The sequence below is a fragment of the Ambystoma mexicanum genome, chromosome 3p (assembly GCF_040938575.1).
Source record: "Ambystoma mexicanum isolate Mex_15411 chromosome 3p, UKY_AmexF1_1, whole genome shotgun sequence".
NCBI classification, from domain to species: Eukaryota; Metazoa; Chordata; class Amphibia; order Caudata; family Ambystomatidae; genus Ambystoma; species Ambystoma mexicanum.
In genome coordinates, this window is record NC_090925.1 from 874,511,163 (window position 1) to 874,533,801 (window position 22,639).

The following is a 22,639-nucleotide window of genomic DNA, read 5'->3' on the forward strand; positions in this document are numbered from 1 at the left end:
CGGTATCCATCATTCACAGAACATAATAATGTCATTTTCTGGGCACGATACATTGACGATATTGTCATGATTTGGAAAGGTAGCACAACACAACTTCAAAACTATTTCTACTACCTAAATGACAATACTTAAAATCTGAAACTACTCAATTCAGCCAAACATCTATGAATATTCTGGACATCAAACTTTATATACAAGACAATTGGACGACCATCCCACCATTACCTGACAAACTCAGCCCATCACATTTTCAATACAGCAAACTACAATCTACAATACCAGAATCTATGTGGCTGAAACCACCATTACGAGGCAATTACTAGTGTGGCCACTGCCAGGTCTGAAAATATTCTGATAATGCTAAAAAGACTATCTGTTGCCCAATGGTAAGAATGTCAACATAAAGCAATTGATCAATTTTAATAGCACACATGTAGGGCCTCATTACGAGGTTGGAGGTAGCCATGGTGCTATTAGCATCATGGCCCCCTTTACCGCATTCCGGGTCCAGGTTGTCGGAATAGGGACTTACCGGGTCATTCCAACCTTGGAGGACCCAGTAAGTCCCCATTCTGAAAACCATTCCCCATTGCCATTTGAGCCCCCATAGGGCTCAATGGGAATGGGGAAGGAGCTAATAACGGGCCCACAAATAGCGGGCCCGTTATTACCTCCATGGTCCCTTAGCGGCTCCCGGTATGGGCAGCTGGTAAAACCAGCCAGCCTTAGTGGAACCCGCTAAGGGACATCAGAATACAGAGGTAAGGGGTTACCGGCGCCGGCATCCTTACCAGTGCCGGTAACCCCTTTCCTCCAACCTCATAATGAGGCCCATAGTCTACGGAATCAAATGCGCATGCAACCTATTATATACAGGCAGCACCATAAGACAACTCAAAATAAGGATTGGAGAACATATCAGAGCGATCAACAACCAAGACACAAGATCACCATTAGCTGTCCACTTCCAGGCCAATCACCAAGCGCAACATCTTAATTAATTCAAATTCTTTGGAATTCAAAAAATCAGCCCCCCATGTGACGGGGTAATTTGCAACAAATCCTGCGCAAACAGGAAGCCAAATGGATCTGTACCATGGACACGTGCCATTCTGGCCTCAATTCTGACCAAGAACTACATAATTTCCTATAAAAGTCACAGTATTTACCATTTCTTTTTGTTATCTCATTAATGTTCTCCAATCTGACTGTACGCTCCACCTTCTCTCTATAGTAGTGTGATTTAATGTTACGATACCTATCTCATAGGAGTTACTGCATTAATTGAAGTTCAGCATTCCTCATTATTGCAGGTACGTGTTTTGGCAAATACAAACATTTCTTTTAACCATCATATTTCATTAGATGCTTGTATTCACCAAGACAAACCAAGTTCAAGGGGCACATACACAGCAATATATCATCCTATACTCATTTGGGTAATGCTCAAACCGATAAAAGCTTTACCGCCAAGTATGCCATCCTATTCCAAAATGGCGTCTGTACGCACACGCGTGACGCCATCGCGCACATTCACTCGATGACATCATCGCATAGTATATATGACGGCCATTCGTCATCATTCTATCATCGAAATCGTACCATCCAGAACTACGTTTCGAGTTCCACATCCTTAATCCTAAGGTAAGCGCACCATGGAGGTCTATTTCTTACTAATATGATCCTTATTAGGATATCCTTTGACTTAACACACAGTGATTTTGACCCCACATAGACTCCATTCTTTATGAGACTTGTTATATGGTTTATTGCAGGACATTTACATTGAATGCTTCCACATATCTTCAGTTCCATTTCCTCCAAGCGATATTTTGTAAGTATTACTGCCCACATGAATATTTGCTTTATAACATGTATGTAGAAACTGTGGCCCTACAACATTGTTTTGTCTTGGCTTTTAGGTTTTCAATAGATTAATCTAATGTGAACTTTACCAACACTGAGTTGAATGAGCAATGAACTAACCATGTCACTGTAAGAACTGCACCTCCTGAAGAACCGCTTGACATTAGAAGCGGGGAAACACGTGTCAAGGTCCAGAGCTCCAATCATTCTAACCTACTCAGGGTACTTTTCGCAAGGAGAACATCATGCTTGGTATTTTTGAATTCAAGGCAATCCAACAATATCAGCGAATTTAACTGAATACAATTTTCCTTTTCGACTCTCACTTTTAAGTGGTCTAGACATTCATACCTTATTTAGGAGAACACCACCCTTGATACAATTGAGCTCAATGCACTTTAAAAATATCAGTGATTCCAACTGAATGACTTTTCCTTTCTCAACTTTTATTTTTATTCACAACTTGATATGACAAACACTTTTTTTTCATGCAATAAACAATTAAGCTGTGCTTACAACTAAGACAATCATTGTATTAATCAGGTTTTAGCGTCACTTTGGACTTCCATTTCTTTCAAGTTTGTTCACAGTCCTGACCAGTCTCAAGTCATTGTCCCAGTTAGCAGCTTACCTGTAGCAAAAACATTTTAAAAATTGGATAGCGCCGGTGCTGCTTAAGACTGGATATCTTATATTTGCATGGCTTGCATGAACATCTTTGCTTGTGAGGGTTTGATTCAGAGAAAGCAGAACAACTGGAAATTAAGGGGTGAACAGCTTGCTTTGAGCAGTGACTAGGTGACGGGCCTTGGGAATGAATATGGGTATTGTTCAGAAGTTCAGGAAGAAAAGATGGCATGTAACATTTTCTTCCGAATGCAGGAAGAGGTGGATGCAGCTTGCCAAATGTCAGAGGGGTGAGATGGTGCTACAAGACTGAAGGGTGTGCCATGTGTTTAGTGACACAAGAAGGCTGGGGAAGGAAATGACATCGTCTGGGAGGTGGGTTTTGAAAAATTATAAGGAACTGCGAGTTAGGGTGCATATCTTTTTGACCTACTGCTGATTCCGTGAAGGGCTGTTGCCTGTTGCTGATTCCACAAGGCTTGTGGGATGGTGAATTTTACATGGGGAGTTTTTTGACACAGGCTTTCCACATAAGTCTGTGGCCTGGGTTTTGACAGATCCTGCCCTGCCCATCGCATTGCTGAGATTTTTAAAGGAACAAGGTTTAGATTCCACAAGCTCTGATTGAGAAAAAGAAAAGTTGAGGCTGCATTTTTTATAATTTGAAAGGCTTTCCTCGTGTGTGAGAGTCAAGCTGAACTGTGTCATCGGAGTCTAAGGCATGTTTGCAAGCCTTGCTGGGCTTTGAAGGTTGCTGTGAGCGGGACTGTTATCTTTGTGCCAGAACGGCAGACAGGACAGCAATAGCTGGGATTCCGAGCCAGAAGGTATCAACTAGTGCCGAAACGGTCTCATTTAAAGTTGCAAGTGAGTATTAATAGGGTTGAAAAAGATATGGAATTTCTTGCAAGGGCTGATTTTGGTCAGGTCAGACTGACCTAAAAGGCAATTCCCTTTTTTCTTCATGATACTTGAAGACAAAAAGAGCTGCCTGGATGTAAACTGATTATGGGAATAATTCAGCTATGCAAGGAAATCCATTATCTCTAACCTCAGACTAAACTGACTCTTAGCTAGGGGGTAGATAGGGTATATGAGGGCTGGTTCCTGAAGTTCAACTGTTTTCATGACCAATGGAAGTGCATGCTAAGGAATGTCCCAATTTCATCCTCAAATCTACTCATAGTATACAAGGGGAAATGTCAAGGGATGTTAAATTTCATCCTCAAATCTACTAATAGTATACAAGGGGAAATGTCAAGGGATGTTAATCTATAGTATATAAACTATTAATGAATACTAAATAGCTTTTAGAACTGAAAGAAAATTGTCAGTGTGCAATTGCATGTTCTGTTTTTTTTTTCTCATAACAAAAGGCATGGTTGAAGTGATGCCCTGCTGATGATGTTGAGGTATGTTGTGCATTTAAATGTCTAATTGTGTTGAAGTTGTGCATATAAAGATGTTAAATTCTAAGTCTGTATAGTAGTCTGTTATTGTTTGGCCTGGTCAATTTTTAATACATAGTGTGGCAATTTGGTGAGTGCCTAGTGTAGTAAAAAGGCATTCTGATGCATAAGGCCTTTTAGATAACTGCATTCCTCTGGCACCGACTCGTTGCGTGTGAAGCGCTTTGCTAAAGAGAGATCAGATGGTTGATCGCTTTCCTCAGCAGGCTCCCTTCATTGGAACAGCCTCCTCTTCATCTTGAGCAGGACCTCCTTAAGTTCCGTAAAAGCAGGACCTCCTTAAGTTCCCTAAAAGCCTCAAGACCTTCCTCTTTACCTCTTCCGCCCCCCCCTGCTAATTGCACAGTGGCTTGACTGGTGTGCAGGGCCCTTCTGCATTCCCAGGGCCCTGACCTCCCACATCCTATCATCCAGCTGCTTTCGATCCTCTGCACTTGCCTCGGCTCACCCTCCAACACTGATGGTTGCACTTACCTTTCTTCATAGCACTTCACCTGCTGCTCTCCATGAGCTCCTCATACCCCTCTCCCCTCAGCACTTTCACGTTCTGAACACTCACCAGGCATAGTAGGTTTGTCTTCCCCTCCCCATTGTCTCTTTGTTGTATTTAATTATTTAACATTGCTGTAATTACATTGTCTATCATCCCATGTCCCCTCCCTGTTGCCCTGTGGGTGCTTTGAAACAGTATTTGCTTCCTGTATAAGTGCCTAACAAGTGAACAAAAAATAAATAAATAAATAGCCACGAACCCGTAATAAAAGTGTGGTCACAAAGAGGTGGCTATAAACATTTTCTTACAGTACCCAGCATCAGGGGAAGGTAGCAAGGGAGAAATGTACAATAGATATTTACCTGGAACTTCATAGGAACTGAAGCTACTCACCCTTCCTCATGAATGGGGACACTGAATGGTCCATGATAGTGGTTGGAATGGTTCTATAATTAGCCATTTTGTTCTGCTTCATCTCATTGAACGATGTTTTGTGTACAATCTTGTCCAAAACCTCTTCTGACAGGTCCTTCTCCATGAATTTAAGAATCTTCTGGATTTCACGCTTCGGGTCCTGCAGGCAGGGTAAACAGAGAGAGAGAGAGAGAGGGAGGTGTAGATGTAAAATTGTCAGATGACACCAAAGTTTAGGGATAGAAACACAATGGTGGTGTTCCCCAAAGTAGATACTCCAGCATCATTTCGGGTTCCTTCAAGCTCTCACCTCCTTCATGTCCTCATAGAACAGGTACAAGATGCGCTGCTCCTTAGTCTTCTCCCACCAGCCCTTCACATGGTCATACCAGGACCCGAAACTGACTGATAGAAAAGCAAACACGAGAAGTTACCCAAGCCCAAACAGCAGCTTGTTCGAAGTGCATCTATGGCACTGTCTGCTTTACTTGATTTCATTGCCACTTCTGTACACCTCCTATTGCCCTACTCTTTTGCACTCCGCTGTGCAAAGTCAGTAAACACTGCTTGCCATGCGTGCATGCTAAGCAGCGTTCACAATTCAAATTAAATGCTGCCTGACATGCGAGCAGGTTGGGCAGCATTTCATTGTAAACAATTCTTACCACGTGTGCATTGTAAGCAGCATACATAATGGATCCCTTGGCGGTCCGCAGGCTTTATGCAGGAGCTGGAGCATTTGCATGGCAGAGATGATGGAAGGTGGTGGAAACACAAGTTGCGTTGTACCCCTTCTCTTCACCATACAAATGATTGAAAATGTGACATGGTGTGAATGAAAGGCCTAAAACCCTTACTGAAGGCTTTTACACCTTTTATTCACGCAAGACCACAATTGAAAATGAGCTCACATGTGCTTATTTCATTAGATCTGGGTCTCACTTTACTGCAGAAAAAAGTGAAGACCCTAATAACCCTAATATAACTCACTTGATTGGCTTTTTGTGTTTTAGTGCATACATGGGATTAACAGTTTGGAATAATCCAATTGTACGGTTTGTTTAGGTATTTAACTTAGAAGCCCACCACTTCACATTGAGTGAGACATGTGAAATGCTTGCACATAGTGAAATCATGTATAGGTTGTGGTTTCTTGTGTGTCGGCGCATTGTTGGAAGTTTTCCTTAAAATTCTCTGGTGCTCATTTTTCCTTTTTTGCTCTGTAAGCTTTACTTTATATTTTAAATGTTATGCAAGCAAAGCAGCCCATGTATTAAAGCTGAGTGCAACTTTTTACAAATCATTGTCTGTAAATATGTTTAGTGCCCGCCACGTCCCCATTAGATCACATGTAACCTCTATGGGTGTAGCTGAAATGTCTAGTATTGGATTTTGTTATTTACCTTTCTGGTTGTAAAATACTTTTTACACTTTGCTGGTACAGTTATTAGAAAATCTCCTTTCTCAGATTATTTTTTGCTTATTGATGATTTATTTTCTGAAAGTAAAGGGCTCATTACACCACTACATTGTCATCCATTAGAAAAGGGAAAATGTACTAAATGTGCACATTTTCTTTTAGATATGTTTTCTTCCTGGGATATCACGCTGGGACATGGCAATGAGTCCCTCCAGTTTTTATTTTAGGATCTGTGCCCTACCTACACACCAACCAATCTGGACACCTCTTGTTGCTTCCAGTTCCACAGCCTGACTTGAACGAGTAATACGTGCATAATGAGTGTAAGTTAATTTGTAGTGCACACCATTCTTTTTGGGATTTCCCTGAAATCAGAAAGCGTTTCCGCCTCTCCTGCAATGATCCCACAAGCTGCTCCTTTTGGTTGTTTGGTGAGATGTTTGTCATGTTTGCACAAACACGGCTGTGCCCGCCCTGCCCCCATCGCCCCTACATCTTGTTTCAGCTAATGGTCCCCTATGACCTTGTGCTGATTGGTGCTGGTTGGACCACTCCTCTACCCCTTTCTGATTCCTGTTAACTAAACAAGGGTGTTTGATGGCTCACCTCTCCTCTCCCTTTGCAAGGTTTGTCAACTGGATAGACAAGGCGGCTTTGCGTAGCTAAAGGACAAACCTTGCCAAGGCCCCCAAGTGCCCCTAATTTAGGTGAGCCATCTCTCCTCTTGCATTTCTTTATCTCTTAGCCCTAGTATTCACCTCACAGAGCTCCACATAGAGATAGTCTTCATCTCACAGCGACACACATGGCCTCCCCACATGATGATAAACACATGTTTTCCCCAGGTAAGTGTTGAAGCTCAAGAGCAAATACATTCAGAAGGACCATGGAAAAACATGGAATGTGGACGGGGTTGCCTGGTGGAAGACACAGCAGGGGTACGCTGAAGGAACAAGGGAAACCCGTTGTGAAATCCTTTTGAAGATTTTCCACAAGGAAGGGGACAGGGTGTGAGCATTAAAGGACCCCCTGGAGTCTGAAAGCTTTCTTCAGCCAGAGAGCCATAGAACAATAGTATTAAACTCTCAAAAGGTGAAGTAAACCAGAGGGAACAGTAGTAAAGACATCCAGCAGGTTTGGGGACTTATGGACCGAGCCCACATCTCTAGTGCATCTACTTGACACTAAGGGAAGCAGTTGATGTGACATTTTGTCTATCTTCTCTGTTCTGGCCCTCTTGCACTGCATCATTCCACAACATGACACACTCAAAGGGGGAACTTAAAAGGATAACACTATGCCTGAAGGGGAATGTGTAGGCTTTCAGAGTGAGAGATGCAAGAAGCTCAGTGTAGTATGAGAAAGAACCAGCAGATGCTACAAAGATGAATAAAGATATAGGATTTCTTGCCACTGGATTTACATCTCCAGAGCGAATCACTGTAAACTCCCTTGGAGGCTATGCACTCACCATTTCCAGCCATATACTTTTCCAGAAAGTCGTCCCAAGTACCAGGTTTTGGGTGCACTTTGGCCATCTGATAGAAGAAGTAAAAAGAGACTGCCACGTCCTTGGCATTCCGTGCCACGTAGATAACCTGCAGGAGGCGGGGACAGAATGGATGTCAGAGGTCATTTTGATTCTAAACCTGATATTATGTCGTCAATACCTGGACTCCAATTGAGAACCTGAAACATCATCAGTGACAGAAACACAGGGGAACCCAACCTGTGGCTTAGTTCAGAGTAAAATTTCCTTTAAAATAAATGGGAAGCCATTAAACTTGTCCTGGGACTTAAAGAGGCAACAGGCTCTGTCTTCCAAGTGTGGCAATCCCACAAGCATCTGTATCCCTGTACCAACTCCCTTCCCCTACAGGTGAAAGGTTTTCATCTCTGTGCCACTCCTCGGCCCTCCCATCCATCCCGATGACAGGCTCTGCCCCTTCATGCCAGCCTCGGAGTCCACCTGGTTCTACTGATGAAAATCCTTGTCTCCTTGTGTCAATTCCCGGCGCTGCAAGTGACAGGTTCTCTATCAATGTACTAATCTGTTGCCCAGCAGGACATGCAGATAGTGATCACAGAGATCCGGGAGGACTGAATGGGTGAATAGATTATAATAGATAGGCACGCCAAGTCTGCAACCTCTGGGGAAATATGGGTGCAGGAGATAAACACAGGGGATCAGAGCCTACTACCCCTAGGACTGCATGAGATCAGGGGACTTGGCCAGAGAGCCAGAGCCTGTCACCTGGCTGTCCTGCTGGGCAACAGATTAGAGATCTATGCGATCACTGCAAAATTAAAATCCCGAAAACGAAAAAGTCTATTTTCTTTTTTTGAAAATGTATTTCACTGAATATATATGCAGTGAAGACCCCTGCCACCACTGCCCCTTACTTACCCCATATTTCAAAACACCACACCCACATGCATATGCCGGAAAATGCTGCATTTAAAATTCAGAATTCTCATCCTCGAGATTTTCTGATTCAGTACTTTGGTACAATACCGTTCTCCCCACTCCGTCAGCACCATGCCTGGTACCTTGCAGTTGTTCTCCCAGAAGGTCTTTGGCATCAGCTGCACAGGTAGGTGGGTCTTGATGAACCTGGGAGATGGGGCATCCACCAAGAGCTCGATCCCTGAGAAATGAAAGGCACAGAGTATAAAACAGTTCAATTTATTAATGCACCTTGAGTAGATATTTGTGATTAATTTGCATGTTTCAGGTTCTCCTCCTAGTAAGACAGTTCAAGGGATTATTTTGTCCACTTCAGGCATCTGTGTGCAGGCTGCAGATTTAAGGTCCCATTTACAGTGATATACTTGAGCGGCTCAATGCAGACACTGCAGAGATCCGTGGGCCCCCTGAACCGAATCTTGTTGGGAAAACGAAGCAGCCTTTTTTTGCACTTTATTTTGTTAACAGAAAAGTCATCTAATAGGGTGCTTGCTAGATTTGGAGCAAGCCCAATTTCCTGTATTGCCGGCACAGCGGCTGAAACAAGAATCAGCAAATCAGTTTCACCAGTTTGCGTTATCCCATCTTACACAAGAAGTAAAACTGATGTGCTCGGTTATACATATTACACGGCCTGCGGTAGCGGCCGTGTACTTGTGGTTAAGTTGCTAAAGCTATAGGAAGAGCACTTTTTGGATGGCTTATAACTTCGCTCTCCCTGGATGAAACCTCACCAAACATTGCAAAAAAGTATATGGCGCGCTTTGAATTTTTATGGCAAGTTTGGTGAGATTTCATCAAGGGTGGGGCAAAGCTATAGGGAGTAGGCCCTAAATCTTTTTTTTCCCCATACACTGAATGGAAAAAACTTTGCTCGTGCCTACAGCCCAAACCGCTGAATGGATTTTCACCAAATTTGCGACAGGAGTGGCAGCTTTGTCCCGAAAGAGTGCTTTTGTAAATTTGGTGAAGATCCGTCCAGTATTTTTTTTTTAAACAGGCAAAATGTAGGTCAAAATAATTAGTGATACCTGGCTCCGCTGCGCGGACCCATTTCACTGTTCGGTCCGCGGACAGGCATATGATTGGTCTAGAGGGTGACGTGATGTCCACGGACATCGGATGTGCCCACTGATTGGATGGTGAAAGCGTGAAGTGTGTCAGATTTTTGGAAACGCCTGCCATGTTGGATTCGTAGACTTCAGCTGATGTCTACGGACATCAAAAACATATAAAAAAACACACTACACTTGTCAAACTTATCAAACAATCTCTCGGGAGGTGAGGGGTGATGTGGATGGGATGGGATATGGCTATATGAAGCCAAAACATTAGTGTTTTTCACCATAAAAGTCTGCAAATGGTCCGGATGTTCGCGAATAGGCCTGTGAAGTTCGGGGACACTTCAGATGTTTGGGAGCAGTTCTTGGATGGCTTATAACTTAAGCACCACTCAACGAAACTGCATGAAATTATGGAGTTTGGTGGGATTCTGTCAAGAGGGGGCAAAATTAGAGGGGGGTCCCACAATATTGTAAAGGCTTATAAATGTGGTGCCATTTGACGAATCTGAACAAAGGGGCTACATTATGGGGGGTCTCAATATTTTTAGATGGCTTATAACTTTTTTGCTGTTTGACGAATGTGGGCACATGTTTTCAGAAAGATTATAGACCTAACCTTGAATGTTTGTGTAAAGTCTGAATGGATTCTGTCAAGTTGGGGGCTAAGTTATATGACTATTGTATTTACATACATTTTGACACTTTTGAAAAAATCAAAAACATGGGTGGATTTCAAGCAAACTTGTGTAAGGAGCATTGGCAAGGACCTGAAAACATGGTTTTGCAAATGTGCCTGTGTTTTATTTTTGACAAGTGACATAATGGTGTTAAAGTGGCCATGTCCACCTGGGACCGGCTATGTGATAAAGTTATTCGAAAGTAGGATAGGTTTGAAAGGGAAAAGAAATATTCTCGTGGTAATATGGTCATAGGGTTTTAACTTCGCCTTCTGCAGGCTGCCATGGAAAGGGAAGAAGGGATCTGTACTGAGCACTGCCTTCTTTTTCCATGGTGCCCATCTTGGAGAAGGATTTTCCTTCCTACAGCGGGACGATAACTTGGGCTGCTGGACCATTATCCAGTCAATGGAACGGGGGATGAACGCCACATTATTCCCATAAGAATAACACAAAATGCAAATGGAAATGTTGGAAAAACGTATTGCGTCTAAGTATGGTCACGTGGCACTGTCCGGAAGGTCCACAGCGACGTCAGACGTTCGCTAACGTCGATGGAAGCAAAAACAGTGGAAAAAGTATAGAAGTGTTGAAAATTATGCTAGAAGGTGGGAAATGGCAGAATTTGTAAGGTGAAACGTTATAAATTGGACACAAACGTTGCTATATTGGGGTTAACTATGATTTTGATTTGATTTTGATTTGATTTGATTTAAAAAGCGCAAAAAACCAGGCCCAGGGGCAACCGGGCGCATACTCTTAAACATGTTACAAAAAGCAGTAGTTACAGAAGTTACAAAATATACAGCATGTATACATGTACATACTCTTAAACATGTTACAAAAAGCAGTAGTTACAGTAAGTTACAAAAATATACAGCATATATACATGTACGGAAGGGTACCATTAACAGCGTATAATACAGGGACAGAGCAGAGAGAAAATGTATATTCAGTCCTGTACCCCACATGGAGTCTGGACTGTGTCAAGGTCTCATGAGTCTTGGGAGAGCAGCCATGTTTTAGCATTGTTCTTGAAGGAGTGGAATGATGGTTCAATTCTGATAGGTGTGGGCAAGGTGTTCCAGAGTTTGGAGGCCAGGACGGGGAAGCTCACCCCATCAGCTTTTTGGAGTTTGCATCTAGGCACGATGAGGCTGTGAGTTTGGGCTGCTCTGGTAGGTCGAGTGGAGGTGTGGCGTGAGAAGCGAGCGGACAGGTAAGGTGGGGTGTTGTTGCTCAGACATTTGTGAGTCAAAGCTAGGGTTTTCAGGGCAATTCTCTGTTTTACCGGGAGCCAGTGTCAGTCCGATCTGACGGAGGAGATATGAGAGCGTCTCGGGATGTTTAAGGCTGCCCTTAAGGCATTATTTTGTACAGTTTGCAATTTATTAAGGTTAGACTAACTGGTTCCTAGGTAGAGAGCACTACAGTAGTCGATTTTGACCATAACAAGAGTTCTGGCGAGTGTGATACAGTTGGTGGAGTTTAGGAAGGGTCTACAGGCAGTGATAAGTTTGCAGGTATAGGCCGAAGCTGACCTAACTGCATTTATTTGTCTGTTCAGAGAAAGCGAGGAGTCAAGGTAGACCCCTAGCGTCTTAGTATCTTTGGAGACTTTAATGTCATTGCCGTCAATAATGAAGGACTTGTAGGTTTGGTCTAGTTTGTTGAGCCGATGATTTGATCCTAAAAGTAAGAGCTCAGTCTTATCATCGTTAAGGGAAAGTTTGTGCTGTGCCATCCAGGCCTGGATGACCGAGTAAACATTGTTAAGGGCTTTGGTGTCAGCTGTGTAGTCTCCTGTGATAGGGATGAGTATCTGGGTGTCGTCCGCGTAGTTAGTGTAGGAGACACCCAGATAGTCAAGCAAATCGAAGAGGGGCTTGGTGAATACGTTATACAACGTAGGGGATACACATGAGCCTTGAGGAATGCCACAGTGAATAGGGGAGGGATCCGCTGATGCCAGAGGTGAGAAGACCCTCATGGATCTATTGCTCAGGAATGATTGGATCCAGGCATTGGCAGATTCGGAGAAGTGGGCTGCGGATTTGAGATGCTGGCAGAGTATTTGGTGGTTGACCAGATCAAAAGCGGCGGAGAGATTGAGGAGAAGGAGAAGAGCTAGCTTCCCATTGTCCTTTAGTGACTCCATCTGAGTTTTCAAGTCGATCAGAGCTGACTCCGTGCCATGTTTAGGGCGGAACCCTGATTGTCTTAAGCCCAGGAGATTGTTTAGTTCGAGGTAATCCTGAATCGGCAGGTAGGCTGTGCGGTCCAGGATCTTGAGCAGGAATGGGGCTGTAGTGATAGGTCTGAAGTTAGTTGGGATATTAGGGTCAAGGGAGGGTTTTTTGAGGAGTGGGATAACCCATGCATCCTTTAGGTTGTCGGGGACAATACCTGTCTTGAAAGAAGCATTTATGAATGCTGTAATGAACGGGGTAGCTCATGAGATGCTTCCTTGATAATAGGTGCTGGGCAGGGATCGCCTTTGCAATTGGAAGGTTTTTAATTGTTTATGATGTTTCCTACTTCGAGAGTAGTGAGTGGGGAGAAGGAGAAAGGTTTATGCGGATAGGTTAAATGTGTATTAAGTGTAGGTGTGGTCGGTGGTTGGTCAAGCTGTAGGGATTTCTGTTTGTCTCTGATTTTAGATTGGAGGGTAGCAATTCTACCCAGGAGTGCTGACTGAATATTGGTGCACCAAGTGTTGTCTTTGGAGCAAGAGTCAGGGGGGCTGCAGGTTCCTTAAGGATATTAAAGAGTTCCTTAGTATTGGACTGGGCTGACATAATGCAGTTATTATAGGAATCTTTTTTTGCCTGGAGTACAGCTTCTTTATAGTTAAGGGTGGCTATCAGAAGACTGTCCTTGTGGGCGTCGGAGTGGTGACTTCTCCAGCGTGACTCTGCTGTGCGTTTCTCTTTGCGTAACACTCTAAACTGGGGAGTAAACCACGAGTTAAGGTTTGCTTGTTGTTTGGGTTTCCTCAGTTTGAGCGGGGCGATAGAGTTGATGGCTTCAAGCAGTGACTGGTTATACATGTCGGTTAGGTTGGTGGGGTCTGAGCAAGTGTCAGGAGCGTTATTTAGTGTGGGAAGGATAAGGGGGAGTAGTTTTTCTGTCATAATGTTCTTTTTATTTCTAGTGAGGGTGGCTGGGGTGACCCAAGGCTTGGGTGGTGGGGCTGCTTTGATGCTGAAAGTGATGACATGGTGGTCAGACCACAAGCAAGGGGCATTGGAGATTACGCTAATATTGCAATTGGTGTCACTAAGCCAGTGAAACGACCGCCCTTTAATGTGGGTGGGTTCCTGTATGTGGTGAGTGAAACCTAAATCTGTTAAGGTATTAGCTAGGTCGAGGGCTGCAGGATCATTAGGGTCTTGGTGTCCTAGATTGAGGTTGCCAACAATGATGGTTTGGGAGTTGGATTTAGCATTGTTGAGTACTAATGTAGAGATATCATCCACAAAGGATGTGGGTGGACCAGGGGGTCTGTATATTAGGTGGATGGTAGCCGTTTGGTTAGCTGAGAGTCCGAGCTTGACAGAAAGTAACTCTGCAGTTTCCACCTTAGTTCTTGGGATGGTTCTAAGTCCTAATGAGTTTCTAGCGATGAAAGCAATTCCTCCACCTCTCGAGGTGCGATCACATCTGATGATGGAGTAATCAGTGGGGATGGCCAATGAGAGTGCCGGGCCGGAAGCCGCGTGCAGCCAGGTCTCGGAGATGGCGATGAAGTCGAGTTCCTGAGTTTTGATAAGATCAGCAATGTCCAGAGCGTGCGCAGCTAGGGATATTGCGTTAATCAGGGCAGCTTTAATTAAACCAACGTTGCTTGATGAAGCTGTGATGGTTTGAGGGTGATGGGGCGTGGGTGAGGTGGCCGTTTGTGGAGGCGGGCTGTGCGTATGAGTTTTGAGGTATGGGCTCAGGTACATGGGGTGTCCCTTCTTACCCATAAGTCTAGATCCTAATCTTAGGTTTCTAAGAGTGATAGGACATGGTTGATTGGGTGAGGGTTTTTTGGCGAAATGGTCGAGCCATAGGGCTGGATCGTTGAGGTAGATGTTGTGGTATTGAGATGCAGTACTTTGGTAGGTATCAGGAGATCTGTGAGAGGTGGCCATGGATGAGGTGTGCAAGGAGCTAGGTGCAGCTAAATTGGGAGGTGGTAGATGTGAGGACCTGGTAATTGACGACACTGAGAGTAGTACTTGTAATGAGGAGAGCAGTGACCTTAGGGAGGACCAACGTGGTAGCATGTTACCGAGATTAGAGAGGAAGGGCCACCGGGTCTGTGAGGCAGTTATAGGTAAGCGTTACAGGCACTATTTGGCTAGGCAGTGCGTGCTCTTTACGAGCAATGCAGGCTAATGAGTTTAAGACAGGTTAAGTCTACTTATTCAGAGTCAAGCAATGGGGGTGCATCAGATCAGGGAACACAGGCAAAGCAAATACCAAAGCTTGCATATACATTAGCATGTTAGGCAGGGAACAATGCAGAATGCAAGAAGTGTGATCTAATTGTAACGGTGCAACAATTTAGGCAGAGAAGACATTCTAGTGTTGGCAGATCAGGTAAATGTCAAGTTGAAAGGCACGGCAGAGTAAGGCAGGTACCCTGGAGTTAGCTTAGATCATGTGGACATGTCTTCTGCGGAGCGGTGCAACATATGCAGGCATAGATCAAGGTGTGGCGCAGCAAATTAGGGAATACACAATGAGCGTATCAGGCAGGCAGAGTAGCAGATATCATGGAGCTAACAAGTGGGTCCACGTTGCGGTTCTGAGCAAGAGCTCAATCATTTCAGAAGCGAGCATGGGGTTGGCAGCATAGTAATTTCAAGGCAAGCACAGGCGAACAAAGCCGCAAATGAAAGTGGTGCCATGGTCATGCAATGGGAAGGTATGGGCTGGGCGGCAATGAGAACAGACATAGGCAATGCAAGAAAATAAGGCACTGAAATGGGGCGATCACTTGGTGGTAAGCAACCGCGAATAGGTAGCAACTAGGGGCTCAAATATGCAGTCGGCTCAGTTGATTAAAGTCAGGACGCTCGTAATAGATGTGCAGACTTAGTACAGAGGTGTGCATGGAGCACGTTGCTATGTTGCTACAGCTCGTCAAGTGGCGTATGTGATTATATTAGCATAGTAAAGGCGGCATTATCAACATCAGGATAGATAGTATGTCAGCTAGTTCAACAGGCAAGATAAATGCTTGTAGGGCAGTAGGCAAAGAGCAGACAACTTATATAGTTATACTAGGTATATTACATATATCTAGTATAGTTATATATGATATATGAATATATGATATTAGTAAGTTGTAGGAAAATGACATGCACTGGTAAAACCTATGGAACTCTCTGAAAAAAATGTTGCTAAAGAGACGTTATGGTTAGGTTGCACAAATAAAAACCTATGAAATTCAATGAAAAAACGTTTTTAAAGGGACATTATGATTAAGTTGCACTAGTAAAACATATGAAATTCATGGGAATGGGGATTAACAAAATTCCACCTCCGGAATTACCGGGTCACTGGGGTTGTAATGCCCCAGTGATTCCAACAATCATGCAGGCAGTAATTCACTACGGGTCCGGCAGCAGCTTGCCGGTTATTCCAGCACGGCTACCGCCAGACGCGTAATGAGGCCTATTTTTCTCTGACAAAGGGATAGTGTGTTCCACTCCAGGCATAGACTACATAAATGTAAGAGAATTCATATTAGTATTTACTGGGCCAAAATGCATTACAGGGGTTTCCTTTAGACCCAGAAGTATTTTTGGATGTAGTAAATAATATGTTGACATGGCTTCCTAGACTGGTAGGTAAATTATTGAGAATACCTCACAAATTCTTGTTTAGTCCAGAAATACCTATAGATGATGAAGGACAGGTTATTCCCCTATAGCTAGAAGCAGCATTGGTAAGAGAAGAAAGGGTGGTGGTTCATGGGACAGATGATGAGGGAAGAGGATGGAGAACAGTAATAGTGGTGAAGGAACAGACTAACCGACCTGACAGATGAAGAATTGTTCAGAGATAATTCATCAGATGATGAATTAGTATTTTTCATAAGTCTCAGATATTGGATTAAAGTTGAGGATAGGGAAATACCATAGAGAATGGCATTGGTGAAAAATAAACAGTAATCTTTCCAGGAAGATTTAGAAAAGGTGCCAAGCATCTTATGGACCAGAAGTCTATATGATGTGGGTGTATTGGGTGGAGCAGGAGCAGTTAAAATAAAACTGAAACCAGGAGCAATTTTTCCACAAGCAAAACAGTACCCCATGTTCAGAGAAGCAGATGAAGGCATATTTGAGACCAATTCTGCTTTAATGCAGCATGGAATTTTGGTGCCATCAGAATGCCCATGTAACACGGCTGTGTACCCAGTGAAGAAAGCAACAGGGGGGTCATGGAGAATTATTCGGGATCTACGCACTCTAAATAATATTGTTGAAGCAGAGTTTCTGCTAGTTCCGACTCCAGCTACAATATTACGTAACATCCCAGCTAAAGCCAAATATTTTACAGGCATAGATTTTAAGAATGCTTTCTTTTCAATTCCCCTTCATGAATATTCACAAAAGGTGACCTCATTTTCATATAGAAACCAGCGCTGGAAACATACAAGATTACCTCAGGTGTACTGTGAGTCCCCATCAATTTTTAATTCTGTTCTTCCGATGGACCTATGAAATGGCCAACTTGAGAGCACAATAATTCAGTACTTTGATGATATATCAATGTTCTGTGAGACAGAAGATAGGTGTAGAAAAGATTCAGTTCACCTAATGACAGTACTAGCAGAAAAACGATACGAGGTAGAAAAAGAGAAATTACAATATATTGCCAGGAAGAGGTCCTGTACATAGGACAGTTGATCCCTCAAGAAGGGAGAAAAGTGACACCCGAGAGAGCAGAAGCAATCATGAAAACTCCAACACGGGACAGTGAGGGAAATGCAACAATTTGTAGGCCTATGTAATTATTGCAGGGACTGGGTGTTTGGTTACAGTACATATATAATCAACCACTTTTAAAAGAACTCAAGGAGACAGAGATTTGTAAAAGTAAAATAATATGGACAGATGAGATGACTGAAGGATTTGAAGAATTATAAAGGGCAATTTGTACAGCCCCTATGTTAGGGATTCCAGACTAAATGAGGAGTTTTAGTTATTTTCACATTGAAATGGAGAAGTGATGACAGCAGTACTCACACAGAAAACAACATTTGGACATGAACATAAACCATTAGCTTACTATAGTGGGATTTTAGACTCAGTAATGAAAGGACATTATCCATGTGAACAAGCATTAGCTGTGGCTACTTTCGTGATTGAAAAACCTGCAAGTATTACAATGGGATGTTCAATGACGTTATTTGTCGAACATTCCTCATTCGCCATTTTGGAAAAAATTAAAAGCACATTAACTGCACAAAGAGCATCAGGGTACGAAATGATTATTTCAAACCCAGCAATCAAACATTTTAGATGTAGAATAGTGAATATAGCTACATTTATAGCAGAACCAGTAGAGAAGCAAGACTATATACATGACTGCACAAGGTATACTGAGTTCTATGATGACATGCCCCACGCTAGAGAATATGATCATGGAGGGGGGAAATTCTATTCATTGATGGTTCTTCATAAATTGACCAAACGACAGGAGAAAGACATACTGGATCAGCAGTATTGAAGTTAAACTCTGATGGTGAATTTGAATTTGAAGTAGTGACAAGTGCAAGATTGCCTTCACATTGCTCAGCCCAGGCTGCAGAATTAGTGGCACTTATCACTGCACTTCTGAGATTTGAGGATGAGGAAGTGACAGTGTATTCTGACTCCGCCTATGTGACATCAACCGGTCACACAGGTTTGTCAAGTTGGAAAAGGAGGGGCTTCCCCTGCGTAGACAGCACACCAGTGCAGCATGTGTATCTATTGGGCAAGCTTATTAAGGTACTAAAGCTTCCATTGGCTATCGCCGTGGTGAAGTGTGCAGCCCAAACTAAAAGGGCAGACACGATTTCTCATGGTAACGGAGCTGCAGACGTTGAAGCATAGTGAGCAGCATATTTTCCAAATATTTCTAATTTTGAAGTAGATTTTAAGCAAATGTCAGAACTATGCATATTGATGAAAGAAGGTTTCAATATGTTATCCGTTGTACAGTTCATTGAGTTACAAGGTTGAGCATCAAAGGAAGACCATGAATTATGGAAGACAAAGGGGTGTCCTTTATCACCCATTGAGGCTCTATGGAGTCAGGATACCACTGGAAAGCCAGTTATGCCTCTAGAATTATTCAAAGTTGTGCTGGATCAGCGTCACTATCCTGCGCATACAACCAGAGAGAATCTTGCTGCCATGATTGCAGAAGACTCATTTTCACCCAATTTATTAGAACATGTTGCACAGTTTAGTGTGAACTGCATTGTTTGCCAGAAGTTTCCAGCACGACACACCTTGCGAACAGTGAGAGGAACAATCCCCCAGACCAATGGTCCTTTTCAGCATCTACAAATAGATTATGTGGATATGTTGCAAGTATGCAATGTTTACAGATATATGTTATTGGTAGAATGCCCCTTGTCCACCTGTATTCTGCATGTGCTGCCAAGTTTCTCGTCCATGAGGTGTTTCCTAGATGAGGTGTGTGTGAAGTCCTGCGGTCTGTTAATGGGCCGCATTTTGTAAATTAATTGTTTGAACATATACCTCTCACATTAGACATAAATCAAAGGTTTTCATCTGCCCATCACCCACAGGCAAATGGTATTTGTGAGAGGCTAAACAGACTCCTTAAAGAAATGATAGGTAAGATTAAAATAACTTTGGAGAAGGGATGGCTGCACTGCCTACCCCTGCATTGTTTGCTCTGAGAAGTCAGCCTGGCTGAGATCACCATCGACTCCTCATGAGTTGGTGACTGATGCTGCATGAGAGTACACCTTGGTCCTCCCACTCGAGTAAGAACTGATGCCCGTAGTGTAGCAAAATCTTTAGGGTATGCGATGCATGATTATTTAACAAATATGACCCCTAGTATTTCTTTTATTTCTCAATAGATCAAAAATCTAAGGGAATGTCGAAGAAGATTGATGAAGACAATCAAACAGTTGATCCTATTGACTTGCTGAAACAACCTAGTTTGTACCCATGGGACGAAGTGCTTGTACGCAGTTGGAATAATCCCTGTTTTGAGGGACTGTACCTAGTAGCTACAACTGCTGTGAAACTTGAAGGAATATAGCCTGACTGCACTTGAATGACGTAAATCTTTACAAAGTAGAATTCTGACCCTTCCTGCCCCCGCTGAAAGTGAAACAAGAGAAGATGGTCCAAGGATGCAGACCAGATCGGCAACCAAGACCCAACAAAGAACAGATAAAGAAAAAACTATTTGAACTTTCTGTTTGTCCCAAGATTTTTGGGAAGTAGCTGAACCTTGCAGCATTTACAGACATTCTAGTTAGGTTAAAATAGACAGTTGATCAACAAAGAACACGAAGATTGCACACAACACTTTATGTAGCCTGAAATGTTACACAAATTTCAGTATGCTGTTTTCATATACATACTCCAATCTTATCCATGTTTAGTGAGACAACACGTTGATGTTGTCACATCTTTGGGAAATTCTAAAAACAGCCCTATTATTTTAAGAATCATCATTGCAATCATATTGCAATTCTTGTTCTAAATGGGTAGTTGAAAAAAGTGACAGAAATTACACGTTAAATTAAAGAAAATGGGAATCTTACATTATGTAAGATACACATTGCTAGCATGAAGACAAGTTACTATACAGGATATAGTTAAAAACATGAACATTCTTGCAAAACTTCTTGTAGTTACATTTTGGACAATGTGCTCTCTTTACTTTTCATAGATTTTGCAATGAGACATCTATTTCAATTCCTAGCAAAAGCACAAGTGATATTTTCCCTGAGATTTCCAAACAAATTATCTGACTTAAGAGGGATGCTGGGGAAGATCACGAGGGTATGAATTCATACCTTGATAATTCAGCCTATTTAAAGAATAACATTTAGTACCAGCACATGAAGGAAGTGGGGAGGAGATGTCAGATGAGAGCTGCTATGCATGTTCTCTCATCCCTTATGCCATGAGCGCCGTTAGAACATTAATTACAAGAGAAATACATATCCATGATGCAAAGTGTCCCAGCCATCTAGAAGCATGCACAAAAGGACAATTTGAAAGAAGATGGCCAACCCTACGATGGATGTGAAAAGAAATATTGCATATGAAAATGGTTACAGAAAAATGAAGAAACTGGAAAAAGAATTAGATTGCAAAATTAAAATGCTTCTATATTCATTCAGTGGTATGACTGGAGAACCTATAAGGACGGTTGAACAAAAGACACTGGCTTATGCAGATGTATGGGAAACACCAGGAATGCCAGAATGCTGGGAGAAGCATCAGCTATTGCTATATGGCCAGGTGGCCACCAGTACAGGATGAGAAGACGTAATGTTAGCACGCAGTACACACTTATTAATAGCAGCACCATTACATTTAGTGCAAATAGAGAATGATGAATGCCCAAAGGAATGGGCTAAGTATTCAAAATTATAAACATGGGTTGAAAATAAAGGAGGACCTCTGTCCATAACACCAATGAAGAATGCAATACTGTGTTTGAGAAACAGGGGACTGACAACAGATGGAGAAAATAAAGGATGTAAGCAAATAATTGATGTTCCAGGAATGAGTTGATGAACTGTCATGTTAATGGACCACTATTGGGCCTTTGGATCCAAAGCTTATATGCAGCTACCTAACAATTTCTAAACTGATCATACATTTTCCTGAGTTGGTGATCCTCATCTGACAGAAGAGTGAGCACTACTTTCGGCAAACTCAATAGAAGCATACCATGACATTCCAGATGAGCACAAATTGTTCAGTGGAACAACAGTGATATTTACAGTTATATTCATGCAAGGAATTCAAACTGCAGTGAACGCCAAATGTTTACAAATCACGAGGTGTGAACTGCTATAGACAATTAACATGACAATAACAGGTTTCAATGCAATCAGAGAAGAATTGAGGGCCATCAGGCTTATGACTCTCCAGAACATGTATGTCGTCGACTTGATTACAGCAATAGAAGGAGGCGTGTGTGCCAAGATCGGGCCTTCTTGCTGTGGTTACATCCTGCCCATGATGGAGAAAATGGAACCTTGATAGAAGCAATAACTATGCTGTTGACCCTGCATACGAAAAGGGTCAAAGAAGTAGATGAAACCGAAGATGAACATTGGTTTTCGTCTTTGTTCTCATGGGTTCCAACCAGGATGGCAAAGTGAAGACACCCATGAATCCTTCATCTGCTTGAATTGCTTCTGATTTAGCAGTATTAAAAGTAAGAACAAGTCTACACCTACAGGAAAACCCAAGGATCTAAAACAGAGGTCAATAATTGATCTATTATTTCCAAGAGGATCTAACACTGCAACAGACTCTGGTTCAAGCAAGCAAAAGAGGTCTTCTGATGATACCTCGAGTGGCAGTTGAAGCACAGCTGTACATGTTGTCCAGGTATCTGGTCAATCCATCGAACACCAAAGCATCTAATACCAAACCATCTAATTATAGGAAATGAAATGCCAATCCATCGAATAGCCATTTTGTTGTATATAATTCAATAGGTTCATTGAAATTAGTGGGGTGAGGGTTAGGGTTGGGGGTAGGGTTAGATTAGGAGTTAGATTAGGGTTAGGGGTTAGGGTTGGTGCTGGGGTTAGATTAAGGGTTACATTAGGGTTAGGGTTAGTGTTAGGGTTGGGGGTTAGGGTTAGATTAAGGGTCACATTAGAGTTAGGGTTAGGGCTGGGGCGAGGGTTAGATTAAGGGTTAAATTAGGGTTAGGGTTGGGGCTAGGGTTAGGGTTTGGGTTGGGGCTAGGGTTAGGGTTGGGGCTAGGGTTAGATTAAGGGTTACATTGGGTTAAGGGCATTGGGGTTGGGGGGCTGGGAGGGGGAACCCCCCAATATACAAAATAAAACATTAAAACGTTACACAGAGCTGGCCAGTGCCGGAATTCCAGCACTGGACTTCTCCATGTAACATTT

At 42.8% G+C, this 22,639-nt stretch overlaps 1 protein-coding gene across 1 annotated transcript in view; it reads right to left on the bottom strand.

Moving 5' to 3' along the window:
• The window catches only part of LOC138581042 (sulfotransferase 1 family member D1-like), a 231,763-nt gene that overhangs the window by 36,163 nt on the left and 172,961 nt on the right, over window positions 1-22,639 (bottom strand). The window contains exons 4-7 of the mRNA XM_069652070.1: window positions 8,840-8,937; window positions 7,761-7,887; window positions 5,180-5,274; window positions 4,849-5,029 (exon numbers count right to left, since the gene is read on the bottom strand). Of these exons, the coding sequence (XP_069508171.1) occupies window positions 4,849-5,029; window positions 5,180-5,274; window positions 7,761-7,887; window positions 8,840-8,937 (501 nt within the window). The remainder of the gene's footprint in view (window positions 1-4,848; window positions 5,030-5,179; window positions 5,275-7,760; window positions 7,888-8,839; window positions 8,938-22,639) is intronic.